The 17,713-nt window shown below is 47.4% G+C and overlaps 2 protein-coding genes across 5 annotated transcripts in view; one reads left to right on the top strand and one right to left on the bottom strand.

The window, feature by feature from the left end:
* Ptpru (protein tyrosine phosphatase receptor type U) overlaps positions 1–17,713 on the top strand; it is a 117,555-nt gene that overhangs the window by 3,009 nt on the left and 96,833 nt on the right. The window lies entirely within an intron of this gene.
* Mecr (mitochondrial trans-2-enoyl-CoA reductase) overlaps positions 203–17,713 on the bottom strand; it is a 34,528-nt gene continuing 17,017 nt past the window's right edge. For 2 of the 4 annotated variants that reach the window (XM_020158501.2, XM_074080765.1), the window contains exons 4-10: positions 16,399–16,542; positions 13,928–14,030; positions 12,771–12,873; positions 11,775–11,848; positions 8,861–8,921; positions 8,573–8,645; positions 203–6,308 (exon numbers count right to left, since the gene is read on the bottom strand). In XM_020158501.2, coding sequence (XP_020014090.2) covers positions 6,151–6,308; positions 8,573–8,645; positions 8,861–8,921; positions 11,775–11,848; positions 12,771–12,873; positions 13,928–14,030; positions 16,399–16,542 — 716 coding nt within the window. In that variant the 3' untranslated portion in view covers positions 203–6,150. The remainder of the gene's footprint in view (positions 6,309–8,572; positions 8,646–8,860; positions 8,922–11,774; positions 11,849–12,770; positions 12,874–13,927; positions 14,031–16,398; positions 16,543–17,713) is intronic. The other 2 variants (XM_074080762.1, XM_074080763.1) reach the window with 2 other exon arrangements.

Raw genomic sequence — 17,713 nt, 5'->3', positions numbered from 1 at the left:
GTGCTGTATCCCTTAGCACCTTCAACAGTGCCTTTCATATGTAATTGAAATAGTTACAGGTATGGTAGTTTCACCACTGGGAAAGCTCAGTCAGAAGGATCACTTGAGCCCAGGAGTTCAAGACCAGCCTGGTCAACATAGACTGTGTTGGGGTCCAAGGTTGACCACCCCTCAGAGGAACAAAAAGACACTCACGATAATGTAAGCCACAAAGCGAGGTTTATTTCCAGCCAGCTGGGGTCCGGGTATCTGCCGGACGCAGTGGGTTTCAACACGGACCCCGAATACAAAATTCAGGCTGCTTTTATATTTCTTTAGACATTAGTCACGGTCACACAGCAATTTTTATGGTCCCTGGGGTCACATATTTCTGATATCACCCACATCTTGGTGGTGGGGCAAGATTACTTGAAGATTATTTATCAGGAATTTGGTAAACACCAGGTGTCTCAACTCATTGACTCACATACCGTTTTAGCAAGATTAACCAGAAACAGTCCCTGTTCCCAGAAACCGTCCCACCTCCCTTTGTTCCAGTAAGTGGTGGCTTGGGTCATGTTAGCCATGGCTGGTTTCAGGCTGAGAGGGCTGCAAGCCTCAAAGGTACCCTAACATTTGTACCCTAACATTCCCCCCTTTAGTTGTTCATAATGAGGAATCATGCTCATCTGGGCGACGAGCGTAAACATCCTCAGGACTAGGTAATTGTTCGTATTGCTGCCTCAGGACCATGAGTTGGACTGTACTAACTCGATCTTTCACGAAGGTCACTAGCTTATTCAGAATACAAGGACCAAAGGTTAAGATAAGCAATAGTATGACCAGAGGGCCCACCAGGGTAGAGACCAAGGTAGTGAACCAGGGGGACCTATTGAACCAAGCTTCGAACCAATTTTCTTGGGCTTCCCTTTCCCGTTTCCTTTTTGCCAGTCCTTCCCTCACTTTAGACATAGACTCCCTAACTACCCCTGAATGGTCAGCATAAAAACAACATTCCTCCCCTAAGGCGGCACATATTCCCCCCTGCTGAAGGAACAGTAAGTCTAGGCCCCGTTGGTTCTGAAGCACTACCTCAGATAGAGAGGTAAGGGATTTTTCTAGGTGACTAATGGAGGCTTCTATCCTCTCTATATCCTCGTCTATGGCTGCACGCAGCGAGGACATCCCTTTATGTTGAGTAGCCAGGGAGGCTATGCCAGTTCCTGCCCCAGCCACTCCTAGGCTAAGTAGGGTAGCAATGGTTAATGCAGAAACAGGCTCTCTCTTCTTTCTCTCACCTGTTCCTGTATTCCAGTATGAATATAGGCTCTCCTCAGAATGATAGATGATGCGGGGCAGCACAGCCACTAGGACACAGAATTCTTTAGAGCCGTTAAACATTTGTACCCTAACAACTGCACTTCAAAACAAATTAAAATTATTATTTTTGTTAGTAGTGGGGCTTGAACTCAAGGCTTTGTGCTTGCTAGGCTGGCGCTCCACAGCTTGAACCACACCTTTGACCCCTTTTACTCTGGTTATTTTGGGAATAGGATCTTGCTTTTTTCCTAGGCTGGCCTGGACCCCATCCTTGTACTTTATGCTTCCCTCTGTAGCTGGGATGACAGGTGTGTACCATTATGCCTAACTTTTTTTTCCATTGAGATGGGGGTCTTGTGAACTTTTTTTGCATGGGCTGGCCTGGAACCTCAGTCCTCCCAATTTCAGCCTCCTGCATAGCGTGGGGTGGCAGGTGTATGCCACCATGCCCAATTATTGGTTGACATGGGTTCTGTGAACTATTTCCCTGGGCTGGCCTTGAAACACAATCCTCCTAATCTCAGCCTCCCAAATGGTATTATAGGGGTGAGCCACTGGTGCCTGGCAATAGTTATTTTTAATGTGGTGCTGGGAGTTGAACCTAGGGTCTTCAGCATGCTAAGCACACACTTTATCACTAAGCTACATCTGCAACCCTTCAAAATAGTTATTGAGTGATATGTGAACTAATGTAGACTAGTTCATTGATCTGCTACTTCTCCCTTTTTTCATGCCTCTCCCTAAGACATAGACTCCATGAAATTTGAACTTTTCTTGTTGACATGTCAATGACAGATGAAGACATGTCAAGAACAAAATCAGGAAGTCCTCAGAAGAGAGGAAGCTCTATGGTCCACTATGAGGCCCAAAGAGTTAGGTCTGTCTGGTGTGGTGACCAAACAGGGTCAGGGACCAACTTCTAGTACCAGCTTTGTTTCTTGCTGTGTGTACCTGGAACAACTCACTTCACCTCCCTCAGTGACTTCCTCTCCTGTACGGAGGTGATATTGAAACCTCCACGTCAGCTGTACAAACGAAAGTTAGATGCAGATAGAAGTGCCTGGACACTGCAGAGGGCTCAGGGCAAAGCGAAGCTTCTCCTCTTTCAGAAGATGCTACTGTCCTTCCCACCTTCCTCCCAAGAATTTTCCTGCCTACAGCTGCCAGCAGATGCTATGCTAAGACAGCTGTCTTTCCCACCATTTGCAGCTATCCAAGTATGTCCTACCCAAGATATGGCACCTGCCAAGAGGCATGGTGGGTGTTGCTAGGCACTTCCAGGGATAAGGACAGCAATGCCTGGAACACATGGGTTCATGAAAGAGCCTTTCTTCTGGGCCCTAGTCTTCGCATGAGGAAAGTGGACTTATTATCTCATCTCCTAAGGCCCAGATGTTCATCAATATTGTGGCAGTTTGTAGAGAGGCTGGTACCAAAAGAGGACAGGGAGGGGCAGTCAGGCCACTTGAATGCTTCAGGTGTACTGCAGCTTTGCCTTGGGAAGTAATGCCTATTTGTCTTTATTTCTGGAGCCTAGGGTCCATTTGCAAAAGGTGTTTACTTCGTGGGCCAGAAAAGCTATCCCAACTTCAAGAGATCACTCACATTCAGCCTGAAAGTGAGAGTTTCCCACACTTGTTTAGGAGAGACACCCATTTGAAGTCATGTTCTCTTTTTTTTCTTTTTCTTTGGTGGCACTAGGGTTTGAACTCAGGGCCTCACACTTGCTAGGCAGGTGCTCCACCACTTGAGCCACTCCGACAGCTCTTGTGATGTGTTTTTTCAAGATAGTGTCTTGCGAGCTATGTGCCTCAGGCTGGCTTTGAATCGTGATCCTCCTGATCTCTGCCTCCTGAGTAGCCAGGATTACAGGTGTGAGCCACTGGCATCTGGCTCTCATTGCTTGTCTGTTTCCTTTTTTCAGCTAGCCTCTTAAATGTTGGCAACCATTAGTTGGTGTTTGAAGTTTGGCTGTGGAGTGGCGGGGATGGATTTACTTATCTGAAATTCAGAAGCCTGAGAATTTCCAATTATATCTTTCTTTAGTGCCTCCCTCCTCCAAATTGTCCCCCAACCTGATACCAGAGGGATTTTTCCAAATCATGTTCTTCTGATTTAGAAATCTTTGTCCCCTATACAAACAAGGTAGAGTAAATTCCTTTGCTGGGAATTGCAAGTTGCCACAATTAACTTTTTCTGCTTCTGATTAGTTGACTTGATTTCAGAGAACATTAAATCACTTAGTACATGGTATTACTTAGCATTAGGTTCAGTGAAATGTCACATACCAGGGGCTTAATTTAGTAAGGTAGAAGCTTTTTGCTCATGAATAGCAGGTCCTGAAGTAGGCAGCTGGGGACTCTGGGTGTCAGAGCTGCAGCTCCTTTGACCTTGATGCTGTTCCATCCTTACCATGGTCAGGCATGGCTGTACACAGGTTTGTTCCCAGGAATCATGTCTGTACCCCTACTGGGAGGAAGGCAGAAGGGGAAGAAAAAAGCACAAGGTGCATGGCAGCTACATCTAAAGAGGGTCCTAAGAAACTGGCACCTAACACCTCTGCTTTACACCACTGGTGTGACCTTGTTAGCTGCAAGGGAGGTGGAAAAATATAGTGTAGAGTCCAGCCTACCATGTTCCTGGATAAAAGTTGTGGGTTTTAAGTCTAAGAAAGAGAACAGCGTGCCTACCAAGCATGAGGCCCTGAGTTCAAAGCTCAGTGCTGCCAAAAGAACAAACCAAAAAAAGGGTACTTGGGGAGAAGAGGATGGTTCTAATATAAATGCTCTGCTTCTGTAACTTTGCTCATCTGGTCCCTGAGTCTGTAATGTTTGTCTCCCTTCCCTGAGTAAATTATAATCATCCTTTGAAGAGCAGTCCAAGTGCATAACTCCCGATCCCTAAAGACACAATGCCAAGTTCCCTTCACTGTTCTCAAGATTTTGAAGGTTCCTTCAGAAGATCAGCCTCCTCCCAGAGTTGTACCAGGGGCTTCCCTCACCATGGATGTAGACTCTCCTAACCCTCAACTTTATGGACTCCCAAGACCTTCATCTTACCTTTTGCTCCTGCAGCCTCCCCTCCCTTGGAGGTGTTTGCATTTGCCCATATTGACTCTGTACAAATCACCTGTCCCAGTAACCTAGAGGACAGATTGGGGAATGGAAAGGGGAGGGGCTGGTCCTGAGCCCAGGTGTACAAAATGGCAAATTTTACCCAGGGGCACCTGCAGACCTTTCCCAGCTGCAGGCTCAAGCTGAGTCCCTCTCTCCGGAGGCCACACAAGATGTTCTCAGAGGAAAGAGTATGCTGGGAGCCTAGGTACACACTGGCATGCAATTAAACACAGACAGTTTTTGTATCATCTCCCCGTTGCTCAAAATCCCTCATTGCCCCTCCAGACTTCAGGGAAGTCCTGGCTACCGGGCCTTTTGAGATCTGACCCCTGCCTACTGTTCCCATTTCAGTTTTTATCTGACACCCTCTCAAGCAGCAGCTACACTCCACTGTGTGCAGTTCCCCAAGTGCCAGGATCTCTCTGTCCTCCAAACTCTTCCACATACAGGCTGGCTTTGCTTGATACACGTTTTCCTGTCTGGACTTGGAGATTTCTGTGGACATTATCCCATGAGTTCTTGACAGCCTCAGGCAGAGCTGGAGCCCTTCAGTGTCCTCTCTACCTCCATCTTTAATACTGAAATGGTCTCTTGCACTATGCTATGCAACTTGAGGGCCAGCACATCTCTCATTCCTTGCTTTAACCAAACACTAGGCACTCAGCGAATGCTCCCTGAATGAGACCAGGTGACAAAGGAGACATCCGTAAGTCTGTTCTTTGCTTTGGGCAAGTGGATCATGAAGCAAACACCAGTCAACTGAGGCACTCTTCTTGTCTGAATGAAGCTGATTCAATTTTTAGGCTCCACTTGCTAACTCCATCTCAAGGAAGCCCTGTTGCCCATTGCCCTGGCCACACTTTCTCAACAGCAGCACCATGGAAACTCTGGGCTCAATGACTGGTATGGGAGGCTGGCCTGGGCATTGTAGGTTTGTTTGTTTGTTTTTTGGCAGTACTGGGGGGTCAAACCCAGGGCCTTATGCATGCTAGGCAAGAGCTCTACCACTGAGCTCCTACAATCCCAGTCCCCTTTGCAGAAGGTTTACTAGTATCAGTGACCTCTGTCTACTAGATGCCAATAACAACCTGCTTTCCAAAAATGTCCCCAGACATTGTCAAATGCCCTTGAGGGTAAAGTTGCCTCTGGTTAAGAACCATTGGTATATAATGTCTATTTCCATTAGAATGGAGGTGCCCCAAGGGTTGGCCAGCCACCTGAGGTCCTGGTGCTCAGTTGCTCAGGGCATGGTGACCTCAGCCCGCACTAGCTCTTCTGTGTAGCTGACCCCCTTGCCTGGGGCAGACCTGCATGCTTCCCCAGAAGTGAGCTCAACCTTCCTTTATACAGGACTCTCTGTGGGCTTGTACGCTGAGGGCAGAGACGGTGGCTTGCTGGCTTCTGCACTTCTCTGCACCCACTGAAGAACTGCTTTCAGGGTAGTCAGGAAATGCCCACTGGGGAGCAGGTGAGGGAGAAATGGCATGGGGCTCATTAGTGCTGTGAGATGGCAGGGGCATAGTGGTGCTCTTCCATACGGATGATTTTAGTCTTTGTTCTTTATTTAGAAAGTTCACACTTTATTACCTACACTGAGGCTGGCCTCTCCATCCTCCAGGTGGGAAAAGTGGCAAGCAGAAAGCAGTCTGAGAAGGCTGGGCCCCGATGGAGGGGCCTGCAGCCAGCTCTGTTGGTCCACCTCCTATCCCACCTCCTTCTGGCTCCTCTGGGATGATCACATAATGAGAATCTGCTTTGAAGACATGAAGGGCTCCATCGAGGCTCCCAAGGCCTGCTGGAAGTCCTGCAAAGGGACCTCGGAGCAGGCAGGGGCCGTGAGCTGGCCTTGGTAGATGAGGTCACATAGAGTGAGGATCAGCTTTTTGAACTCATCTGTGGGAGGAAGTCAGACGGGACAACAACTGGAGTTGTGGGCTGGTGCTGAGTGCCAGTAAACCTCAAGAGCAAGGTGTGGTAGGCATGCCTGTAATCCCAGCTACTTGGAAGGCAGAGGCAGGAGGACCCTAAGTTCAAGGCCAGCCCAGGCAAAGTTAGTGATACCCTATCTCAAAAACAAGAAATAATACAAACTGAAGGACTGAGGATGCTAAGTGTGGTGGCTCTTGCCTATAATCCTATGTACTGGGGAGGCAGAGATCAGGAGGATCATGGTTTGAGGCCAGCCCCCATCTCAACAAAAAAGCTGGACATGGTGGTGCACACCTATCATTCCAGCTATGTAGAAGGATCAGGGTCCAGCCTGGCCCAGACCAAAAAAACAAAACAACCCCCCCAAAAAAAGCAAACCCGAGACCCTACCCAAGAATAATAAACTAAAACGGGCTGAGCATGTAGCTCATGTAGTGAGGCTCCGAGTTCAAACCCCAGTACCACTAAAAATGAACAAAAAAGGGCTGGACGTGCAGCTCAAGTGGTAGAGTGCTTGCCTAGCATGCCTGAGGGTACAGGAGAGGGTAAATTGGGCGCCTCAAGAACCCTGGCTTTGCCAAAGCTGGTGTGGCTGTGGAGGAGGCCTGGTCCCTGCCTGTGACCAGGACAGTGAGGGCCAAGGTGGGGACAGAGGAACATGGGGAGTGGCTGTAGGAGCTTCTGGAAAGGCAAAGCCTACCCTTCTGAGCAGAGGCTGAGATGGCTCAAACCCATAGAATAGGACTGAGGTGTAGCTGGCACTGAATGGTGGGAGGAGCAGGGAAGCCAGAACAAGCCCCCAGAGAGAGGTGGGTGCACCTGGCACAAGAACTGACTAGATGAGCTTGACTTGAGAAAAGTGCTCTTCTTCACAGCCCTGTACTCCCCCAGTAGCCCTTGACCTGAGGCTGGCCTTCCTGAGGCATGCACCAATAGGTGCATGAAGATGAGCGGTGAAGGCCTTGGCTGAGAAGTACTTTGTCAGACATAAATTTGTTCAACCTTTGAATCTAATTTTACTTTCTGATCAAAACCACTTCAACACTCTCCACTTGCTTTCAAGACAGTCTGAACTCCTTGAAAAGGTTTTTAAGGCCTTTTATAATCTGTTCAGAACCTGCCCTGCTCGTCCAGCTTCTCAGCCCCAGTGCAGACCTAATGCTCGTCACTCATAATCACTGTGGTGCCAGGTTGGTCATGCTCACTCTCCACTATGGGATTTTGCACGTACTGTTTTTCTGCCTGAAATGCCCTATGCATGCCAACACTTCCCTCTTCTTCACTTGGACAACTCCATGTGATTCTCGTTGTCAGCTTGTGGTCTCACACTGGGGAGCTAGGCCTCTCTGACAGGAACGGCAGTGTACTGGCTCATGTTCTGAAGTCAGAGAGCTCACCTGCTCACATCCTGGAGTAACTGATGAACTATTTAGCCACTCTGAATCTCAGTTTCCTCCTGTCAAACAGGGCTCAGAAGAGTTTAAATTATTATGATGTGTAACCTGAGGCAGAGATTCAGTTTCTTGTCCAAGTTCCCCTTGGCAGAACCTTGATCCAGTGATGGTGGAAGCAGGATATGAACACAGGCACACTGGCTCCAGTGTGCTGTTGCTGTGTCACCCTGTAGCCCACACTGGCCTTGAACTTGAAATCTACCTCCCTCAGCCTCTTGAATGCTGGGATTACAGGGATGTATGTACCACTGCACTCAGCCTGTTTTCTCTCTCTCTCGGTTTTTTTTTTTTTTTTTAGGGGGGTGTGGGACTGGGGTTTCATGCTTGCAAAGCAGGTGCTTTACCACTTGAGCCACATCTCCAGTCCATTTTTGCTCTGGTTATTTTTGGAGATGAAGTCTTAGAAACTATTTCCTCAGACTGGCCTTAAACCTCGATCCTCCCAATCTCAGTTTCCCAAGTAGTTAGGATTACAGGTGTGAGCCACCAGTGCCTGGCAGCCTGCTTTATTTGTCAGTCTTCCCCACTATCAGTCAGCTCCTTAGGACAAGGGCAGTGTCTTGCCTTACTTGATTCTGTGCCCTGAGGACTAGCCTACTTTAATCTGTAAGGATTTGCTGACTGCAGCTGTGTCTACAGGCTTTTTTTCTTTATCCTGTTGTGGGGTTGAGGATCCAATTACTTGGCAGGGCTCAGAGTAGCTGGTCACTTCTGCAGCCATACTAGGCACTGCTGTGTCCTGTATACCTTGGCCTCAGAACATCATCCTCTCACCTGAACTGTGGTCCTTCTTCCACTGGGACAACCAAAAACCCCGAAGTTTGAGGTCCTTAAAAATGAGCAGGCTCTGTGGACACAGGAGATGTAAAGGCAAGGGACTGTGAGGCAAGGACTTTAGGCACTTCTTAGGGTATAACCCCTCCCCTCACCCTCTCTCCCCACCCCCCACAGGGGCATAACCTGAGTTTAGACAACTATGGGCCAGGGAAAGAGGCTGCTGAGTTCTCCTAGCCTTGGTCTGTAGCATATCTCCCCCACCCCTGCCCCTCATCCCCAGCTTACCACAGAGGCTATGATGGGCTGCTTGGCCATCCCCCCATAGGTCACCATGGTTCCTCCAGGCCTGCAGAGTCCAGACAGAACAGAGTGGGTACAGGCAGAGAGAGAGAACCTGTCATGGTCCAGAATCCCCCCAGGGGAACCCACTGTGGCACTTATATTCCAATCCTGTCTCCTAAACCTTGTTCGCAGAATCCTTGAGAAGGATTAGAAATACAGATTCCTAAACCCAACCACGGACGTAAGAAGTTAAGAGGCAAGAATCTACATTAAAACAACACATGCAGGACTGGGGATGTAGCTCAGTGGTAGAGCACTTGGCTGGCAAGGCCATGGGTTTTATCCCCATCACCACAAAGACAAAACAAAAAAACCCTGCATACAGCTGGCTATGCTGGTGCACACTATAGTCCTAGCACTCAGGAGGCTGAAGCAGAAGGATAACAAGTTCCAGTCCAGCCTGGGCTGCATATGGAATTCCAGGCCAGTCTGTTACATTGTGAGACCCTGTATCAAAACCAAACCAAACCAAGAAAAGACAAAGCCCATATCCATTCCAGATGACCAGAATACTTAGCCAAGGCTGGGAACCCACAGACCCAACCCATCCATGTAGACTTTATTGAGTGCTGGAGATGAATCCCTGCCCAAACACCTCCCTCCCATAACCCCACCCCTGCAAACAAACAAAAAAAAAGAGTTCAAGGCCAGGTTCAGTCCTGGCTCCATCCTCCTCACAGGAATGTGACCTTGTGAATTCAATGAAAATGGTCTAGACCTTGTCTCATCATCTGTAAATGCTCATTCTAAACATGCCCCTGGGTTGGAGCATGGCTCAAGTACAAGAATGCCTGGCTAAGTATCAGTTCTATGAAAAAGCTCTTTAGCTAAGGAGTTATGTGGAGGGGTGTAGGATACAATGATGAGTGCCTGATGAATGTCCTCAGACATCTACATACCTACCTGGGTAATCAAATAGGAATGAGGCTAATGGGGATCTGAGGTTTGAACTCAGGGCTTAGTGCTTGCAAAATGGGTGCTCTGCCACTTGAGCCACACCTCCAGTCCATTTTGCTCTGGTTATTTTGGAGATGAGGTCTCAAAAACTATTTGCCCAGGCTGTCCTTGAACAACAATCCTCCAGATCTCAGCCTCCCAAGTAGCTAGGATCACCAGCTGACCCACTGGTGCCAGGCTTCCCTGGCTCTTTTATGAGCTTGTTGATCAAGGGTGACCTGAAGCACATTTTGGGACAACTAAAGGAAGACTAAACTACAAAATGGAAGAAGCTGCTGTGTGAGGTAGGTAACTGGCCCTGAGCCTGATGGGTAGTTTGGTCTTTTTTTCTTTTTGGTGCTGAGATGGAATCCAGGGTCACACACACGTTAGGCACATGCCTTATCACTTAGTTGTACCCCCAAGCCCCTAATTTGGTCTTAAGTTCCCTTCAACTGATACTTGTTCCTGTAGAACCAAGCCCTCTCCACTGTCTCCCCCTTCACTTGGCCCAGTCCGAAGAGCTGATATTTGCTGGATGTCTGCCATGCGCCAGGCATGGCTCTAAGCCTGTTAAGTCTCTGAATTCTCATAGCAACCCTAGAGGTGCACTAGGACACCCTCATTTTGCTGACGAGAAACTTGAAGTCCACCTGTCATTTGTATAGTGATTTGTACATAATTTTAGTGTTCCTTAGACCAACCTTCAGAGGCAGAATGGGTTATCACTCTCATTCTACAGTTGGAGAGACTGAGGCCTGGATCATTTTTCATGTATTGCCTAATTTTTCACAGGTCTGGAGCTAGTAAGTAGAGAGCTGGGGCTTGAGCCCAGCCATTCTGATGACAATGCCTATACTTACGACCACTGCATGAGGTTTCCTTGGAAGCCACACAGGGGTGGCAGTTGGCCTCAGAGGCTACTTGGGCTGCACACATGTGCACTAGAGTCATGCAAACTTGGGCTTAAGTCTGATTCTCCTGCCTACTATACTATGGACAAGCAGGGCTCCTCTCTGGGCTCCATTTCTCAAAGTATAAAGTGGAGATGGAGGGGTCGGGGGTGTAGCTTAGAGGCAGAGTAGTTCAGTGGTACAGTGTATGCTTACCATGTAAGAAATCCTGGGTTCCATCCCCAGCACCAAAAGGAAAAAAAGAAAGGAAGAAACTGGAATAGTAGCTCTTGCCTAGGGATAGTAGGATGGCAAGTCAAACACTGCAGAATCTGCTGTATGGTAAGCACTCAGTGACTCTCATGCCAGCTCTTTGGCTAGGTGGTTTGTGTGCCCATCCAGCCTGTGCTCTCCCTTGGTGGTTAGCCATCTCTGTGCCTGGTAGCTAGTGAGCACTCTCAGCCCATATTAATTGAGTCACTGTAGAGGCCCTGTCCTCCAGCTGGAGAAGTGTATGTCCAAGGGGAGAACAGAGGATGCACAGCTAACACTGTTAACAGTGCTGCTCTTCCTGGGTGTGGGGTGACAAAGCTTTCATGTTTACCTTTCCCTTTGTACTTCTACATGCTTTCAAAATGTTTTGTAATAGGCATAATGTTACCTTTGTATTAGAATCTAGTTTAAAAGCCAATAAAAATTATTGAAGCTACTAAGTTCAGACTAAATGACTTTTTAAGAGGCCCCTAGGTTATGAATCCTTGGCCATTCCCTTGTGGCAGAGTTTAGCAGCCTGCTCCTGGGTCCCTGGGAAAAAGGAAGCTGACTAGGCCTCTCAGTCATCTACAAAGAAAAAGGCTGAAAAAGAAGTGCCCATGCCTCTGATGACAATAGTCCTTATTTTCTGCTCAATGTTGTGCTAAGTTGGTCTTGGCTCACAATGACCATTGCCACCTGTCACTTGATAGTCCTCCCTGACGAACACCTGGAGGGATTCTGCAAACTGTACCTGCAGGGACCAAGGGACTTACGCTAAGTGCCGCAGCAGTTCTGTGGAGCTTTTCCCTCCTACACAGTTGAGAGCAAGCCGTGGCTGGGGCATGTCCTGGAAAATAAGGAACCCGCAGTAAGGGAGCTGCCACTCTACATGTGGGGTTTGAAGTTCGTGCTGGCCCAAGGGAGTGATGGAAGTGGGGTGCTTATGCCTTTGAACTTGCTTTTGTCTTTGCCCAGAAAGGGCCTTCAGCAACCTTGCCTGGTTGTCCATTTCAGGACTTGATTCAAACTCACCTCCTCTGAGAAAGAACAGACTAGGAGCATCTATGTTCAGTTTCGAGGGGCTTCAGTTCCCTGAGCGCTCCTCTCTTCAGTGCTTAGTACTCGGTTTACATGCAACATGCTGGTCTTCTGTTTTAGAAACATTCTCAGGGGCACACGCCTCGACGTTGTGTGTTTGGTCCCCCAGACAATTTGGTGCAAAGAGGCTCAGGCAGGGTTTGCCTATTTACTAGGCCTGCTGGGGGTGGGTGTTCTGGAAGAGTAAGGGCTTTCAGTTCAGAGAGACCTGGGGTCACCCAAATGCACCATGTGTATGTGGTCCTGAGTCTGGGTTTTCTGATCTATAAAACTGGTAACAACTACTTTGTAGAACTTTTCTGGGGATTAGCAGGTAAAATGTGAGGCAGAAGCTTAGGAATGTTGCTTCTTTTCCTTTTTCTACCCTCTCTGTGCCTGTTTCTTCCCATTTCTAAGAAGTACACTCTTGATGGGGGTTGATGGAGCCCTCCACAAATGTTTAAAAGTGCAAGTCATATAGGGCTTCCTGAACTTTTGTTTTTCTTGTCTCTCTCCTAGTGTCTGCATGCTGCCCCTAGTTGAAGGGAATGGATTTTATCCTTCCAAGAAGAGGCAAAAAAAAGTAGGCTTTCTGACAGGAGCAAGGGCCAGTCCCCAGTTTTTCTAACTGTAGTCAGCTTTTTGCAGGGAGATGGGCCAGGCATGGAGGGCAACACCCTCTTCCTGGGTACCTTGAACAGGTTTTTTGTTTCAGGCTTTCTTAGTTCCTCCTCTGTGATGACATGCTCAGCTCCCAGATCCTTTAGTCTGTCACTCAGCTTCTGGATGTCAGGCCTGGAAACCAAACACAATCCAAGGTCACTGGTCATACCTGCTGACTTTTCTCCCCAAAGCTCCCAGGACCCCTCTGCCACAGCTGGGAGAACCTGTGTTTCTGTCTTGGGAAACTGGGATTGGGGTTCACCAGGCCTTGAGCAGGAGCCAGCCACATAATTAATCATGCTCCAGCAGCTCTCAGCCTCATTTCCTCATAAGCCATTCCAACGGGACAGAGCCAGGGTGGGAAATTTCTATAGGCCCTGCCAACTCACGGATGCTAAAAACCATCTGTGCCTAGGGGAAGCCATTCTACTTCCTGATTTCTACTGAAATGACAAATCCAATACCTTTCCCCCCTCTTTTCAAGGGGTTCTTCAGGGTGTTGTGCAAACATATTTTAGCCCAGGAGTGGCCCTGGCCATTTTGGCTAAGGCAAACAGAATAATTTTTTGTTAGTGGCATTGAGGAAACTGGAAGTAAAGTGAGCATCAGTTCTCTTACTAAGATTGGACTTCCATGACAGATATAGCCACAGTGAGGCTTAAAGAAACTGGATAATACATTGGGAAGAAATAAGTCTTTTACTGACTTGCTGTGTTTTCATGAGCAAGCTGCATCCTCTCTTTGGTATTTCAGCTTCCTCATCTGTGAGAGATGACAAGCCTGCTCAGTGTCCTTCATAGCTGTATTTAGTGCACAAATGTAAGGGGATAGGAGGCTTTGGACTAGACAGTTCACAGAGCTCAACACTTTCCCAAATGTGAACTGTTGTTTTGAAAATGTGGAGTTATCATAAGTTGAGTCTCCAATACTCTTGGCTGTGCAATAAGGGCAGTCTCCACCTCTTTCCTGCTGTCTTTACATTTCAGAGATTCACTCATCCTATAGCCAAAAGCCACTTGGACTTCATTTCTTGGGGTTGACTCATCTGTTTCAGGATCCAACTATAACTATCCATAAAGGAGGCCATTTGTGCTTATGCAAAGGCGCCATCTGGTGGCGATATGGGCACCTGCAGGGATGCTAGGTAGAAAGGCCCAAGTGTTTGGGATTAGGCCTTCTAACTCACCTGTCTCGGACTACATTGATGGTCCTCAGGCCCAGAGCTGCGGCGATCTGGATGACTGCTTGCCCCACTCCACTGTTGGATGCATTTTGGATGACAGAATCCCCTGTGGAGCCAGGAAGAGGCCTGAGTCAAGCCTGGCAGACCTACAATAAGTCAAGGCCTCTCAGCCTGGGATCCTAACATAGGGCAAGAGATAGAGTCCTCAGGCTCAAAAAGGACCCAGGACCTGGAAGTGGTGCCTTTTCAGAGCTTGGACTGTCACTCACTGTTCCTTCAATGCTTCCCAAACTCCCACAATACCCTGGTGCCTCCCAGGACTTGGCCACTCTATAATTTAGACCTTTCTGTTTAACTGATTTTACATCCTCATCATCCTCCAAACTTTCATGTCCTCTACTTTCTGCTTAGGCCATTTCCCTCACTTGCTTGTGCTTTCTTCTTGAAAACCTCCTGGGTTCTTTCCTCTATGCTCCTCACAACACTCTGAGGGCATCTCTGTCAATGTACAGGCGTAAGCCTGACCTGTCTATTGACAGTACCACCACAGAAAAGTAAAATAAATAAAGGTGCACTGCCTTAAAATGGGGTTAGAGTCATAATGGACAAATGGGAAGCCATACAAACAGGGTCCTACAGACTTTGGGTTTTTCTGCTTTTATTTTGTAGTACTAGGGATTGAATACCCGCTCTCCTTCACCAGGCATCAGCCAGCATACAGGCTGTCACTAGTGCATTAAGAATCAGTTTGGTGAGCTGCAAGCAGCATTGTTTCGTTGTTGTTAAGACTCAAGGAGAATAAAATAAAAAATAACACTGCACCTATGTATATTGTTCCATGAAAGATTGGTTTCCATTTTATACATATATATATAATGCATATATATAATATGTATATATATGTATATGTATATATATATGTATGTTCATATATGCATATGTAGTGGATAACAATGTGAAATGTAATTCTTATCATGGGTCAAGATCGTAAGTTTGTTCAACATTGATCTAGCCCAGGCCACATAAGTGCTGAAGAAAAAAATTGTAGAGATGCACAGTGAGAACTTACATGGGTGGTGTCAGAATGTCAAGATGTGTCCAGCACAGCTGCAGCCTGAGATAGGAGTGGTTCAGAGGATGAGATACAGGTAGCCACAGTGTTGCTGTGTTAGACTTCAGCAATAGTCCCTGGTCATACCTGTCAGCTCTCTCCACTGAAGACTTCCAAGACTCCTCTGCCACAGCTGGGAGAACCTAGGAAGCTTGGCCAGTGGCTAGTTACCTAACTTCATCATACCAACAGTTCTTGGCTTCAGCTTCCTCACTAGCATGAGAGAAGTAGTCTGGATGATTTCTACAGTCCCTGCCAGCTCAAGGATATGCACAGTGTGCAGGGGCAGCTCTTATACAATGGGGAGGTAGGGCCAGGGATGTGGCTCAGTAGTATAGTGCTTGCCTGGCATGTGCAGGGCCCAGGATTCAATCCCAGCACTGCAAATGAAACAAAAACCAAAAACTAATGGGAGACAAGGTCAGAAAACCGGCCCAGCCACATTTAGGGGTTAATTTGGGTTTTATGAGGGTCTTTAGAGGGTTGCCAGTAGGACTGAGCTCAGGTTGCCTATAGCAGTGACCTGCCTTAATGGGCTTTGCCTTCATTCCAGTCTTGCCTTCCCACTCCCTGACCACTTCCCAAGAAACTGTCTGTCTCTACTCTTAGTCTCAGGCTGTGCTTTCGGTGAGCTCCAATAAAACAGCTGGCATTGTTTACTTGCAGAGAGATTTCATGCAAACAGTTCCTTTCTCTGGGCCTCTTGTTCCCCCCTGATAAAAAGAGGACTAACAAAAGTAACTGATAGTCACTGAACTGCAGGCAGGCCCTCTGTTAAGTTACACTGCAGTGATTTATTAGCCCTGAGCTCCTTCTCCATCTTATGGAAGAAACCAGATGATGTGGGCCGTGAATTTATATCATGAGGGTAGATGAAGCCAGGGTTTAGACCTAGCTTGGTTTCCTGGGGCTGGGGCTCTTACCCATGACACTAACCTCACAGCACTGCTTTGAGGATGTGACACGCTCTGTGGGGATGGTGCCTTTGTGAATGGAAACTGCTGTATAAATGCTGAGTGGAATTACTAACACAAAGTTCAGCATTTTATTGAAAACACTGGGACTGTATCTATCTTGTCTGGCTTTGTATCCCCAGAGTTTAGCACAGCTCAACACATTTTTGCTGGGTGACAGCATTCCATCCCAAGCTCTAGGGAATGTGACCTTTTAGTAGTTTCCCAGGAATATCTCCTGGGGAATTTTCAGCACATTTCTAAGTAAAAGCAACAACACATCCAGGTTAGGGACCACCATCCCCCAGAACTCTCCATGACAAGTTTCTATGGTCTCAGGGACAGGACTGAAGTTGCACTCCAGTAGGGAGGCCCTGGCCTGCTCACCACCCCCCCCTCCAGGTTTCTACCTGACTGCAGCTGCTCAAAGTCCATCAACATCCTGTAGGCTGTGCAGGGGTTGACACCTAGGGTAGCAGCACTCTGAAGAGGGATGTCACTGGGAACTCCAATGAGTGCTTCTTCACTGAACATGGCCTCTGTCCGCCAGGTTCCTGAGTTAGGGATTGAGGAAGGGGAGTGAGGAAGGACTCTCTGCATACCCAACCCAAGTTACCCTCCTCGGTACATGAGCAGCTTGGAGAGCCAATTTCAGGTAACATTCCAAGGAAAAAAAATACTGCAGTCTCTTGAGATGTCTCTGAGACTTCATGACAATTAACATATGGTAGATTTTATTATTCCCACTTCAAAAATGTGGTAAGGGAAGTTCAGAGAGCTTGTCTCTGAGTTAGCATTAGATTTAGCTCATGTTATAGTGTAGGGGGCTAAGGACCTCAAACTATTTGCCTCTGAGGGCATGAGAGTAATGTTATCACTAGGGCAAGAGAAGCCATGAAAGTCTCTTCCCTCCACAGTTCTCTTTCTTCTCAAAGGCCAGCTAACTTGGGTGGTTACAAAAAATGGTATCAAGGTAGAAGCCAAGGGTCTTAGTTTGGCACATGGTTTTTCTATTCTGTTAGTCTGAGCAAATTCCTAAGTCACTGAGTTTTGTGCCCCTAATATGTAAATGACACTTGTAAGACTGACTGGCCTCCTCAGAAGTTGGTGTACAAACCCAAGAGATGTAGGAAATGAAGAAATCTATGCTAGAAAGAAATGACCATTATCCCCAGCCAGCCCACATTCTAATTCCAGACCAAAGAATGGCAGAATGGCAGTGCTGAGAAGGCCCTTGTCAAGTATTAACACCCTCAGAAGCAAACCCCTCATCCAACAGGGCAGAATTAGAGCTACATTCTGGGTATCTGGGCTACATCCTTCCAAGCCAGGCACTTAAACACACATATTCCCTCATTTATTCTTTCCTCCCTTCCTTTTTCTTTTAAAATTTATTAATTATTATTTATTATTTTTTGTGGTGTTGGGAATTGAACTCAGGATTTGGTGTAGGCCAAGCAAGCACTCTACCACTGAGCTATACCTCAAGTCCTAGTTAATTTAATTTTTATTTTTTGGGTGGTAATGGGGGTTGGACTCAGTGCTTGTGCTTGCTATGCAGGTGCTCTACCACTTGAGCTACTCCAGCCTTGTTTTTGACTGGTTACTTTTGAGATAGGGTCTTGCTTTATGACCAGATGGCCTCGACCATTATCCTTCTGTTTGTACTTCCCTGCATGGCTGGGATGACAAGCATGTGCCACCACACTAGCCACTGATTGAGAT

The sequence above is a fragment of the Castor canadensis genome, chromosome 7 (assembly GCF_047511655.1).
Source record: "Castor canadensis chromosome 7, mCasCan1.hap1v2, whole genome shotgun sequence".
NCBI classification, from domain to species: Eukaryota; Metazoa; Chordata; class Mammalia; order Rodentia; family Castoridae; genus Castor; species Castor canadensis.
The sequence above is the reverse complement of the archived record's forward strand: the minus strand, read 5'-3'. Positions and strand labels throughout refer to the sequence as shown.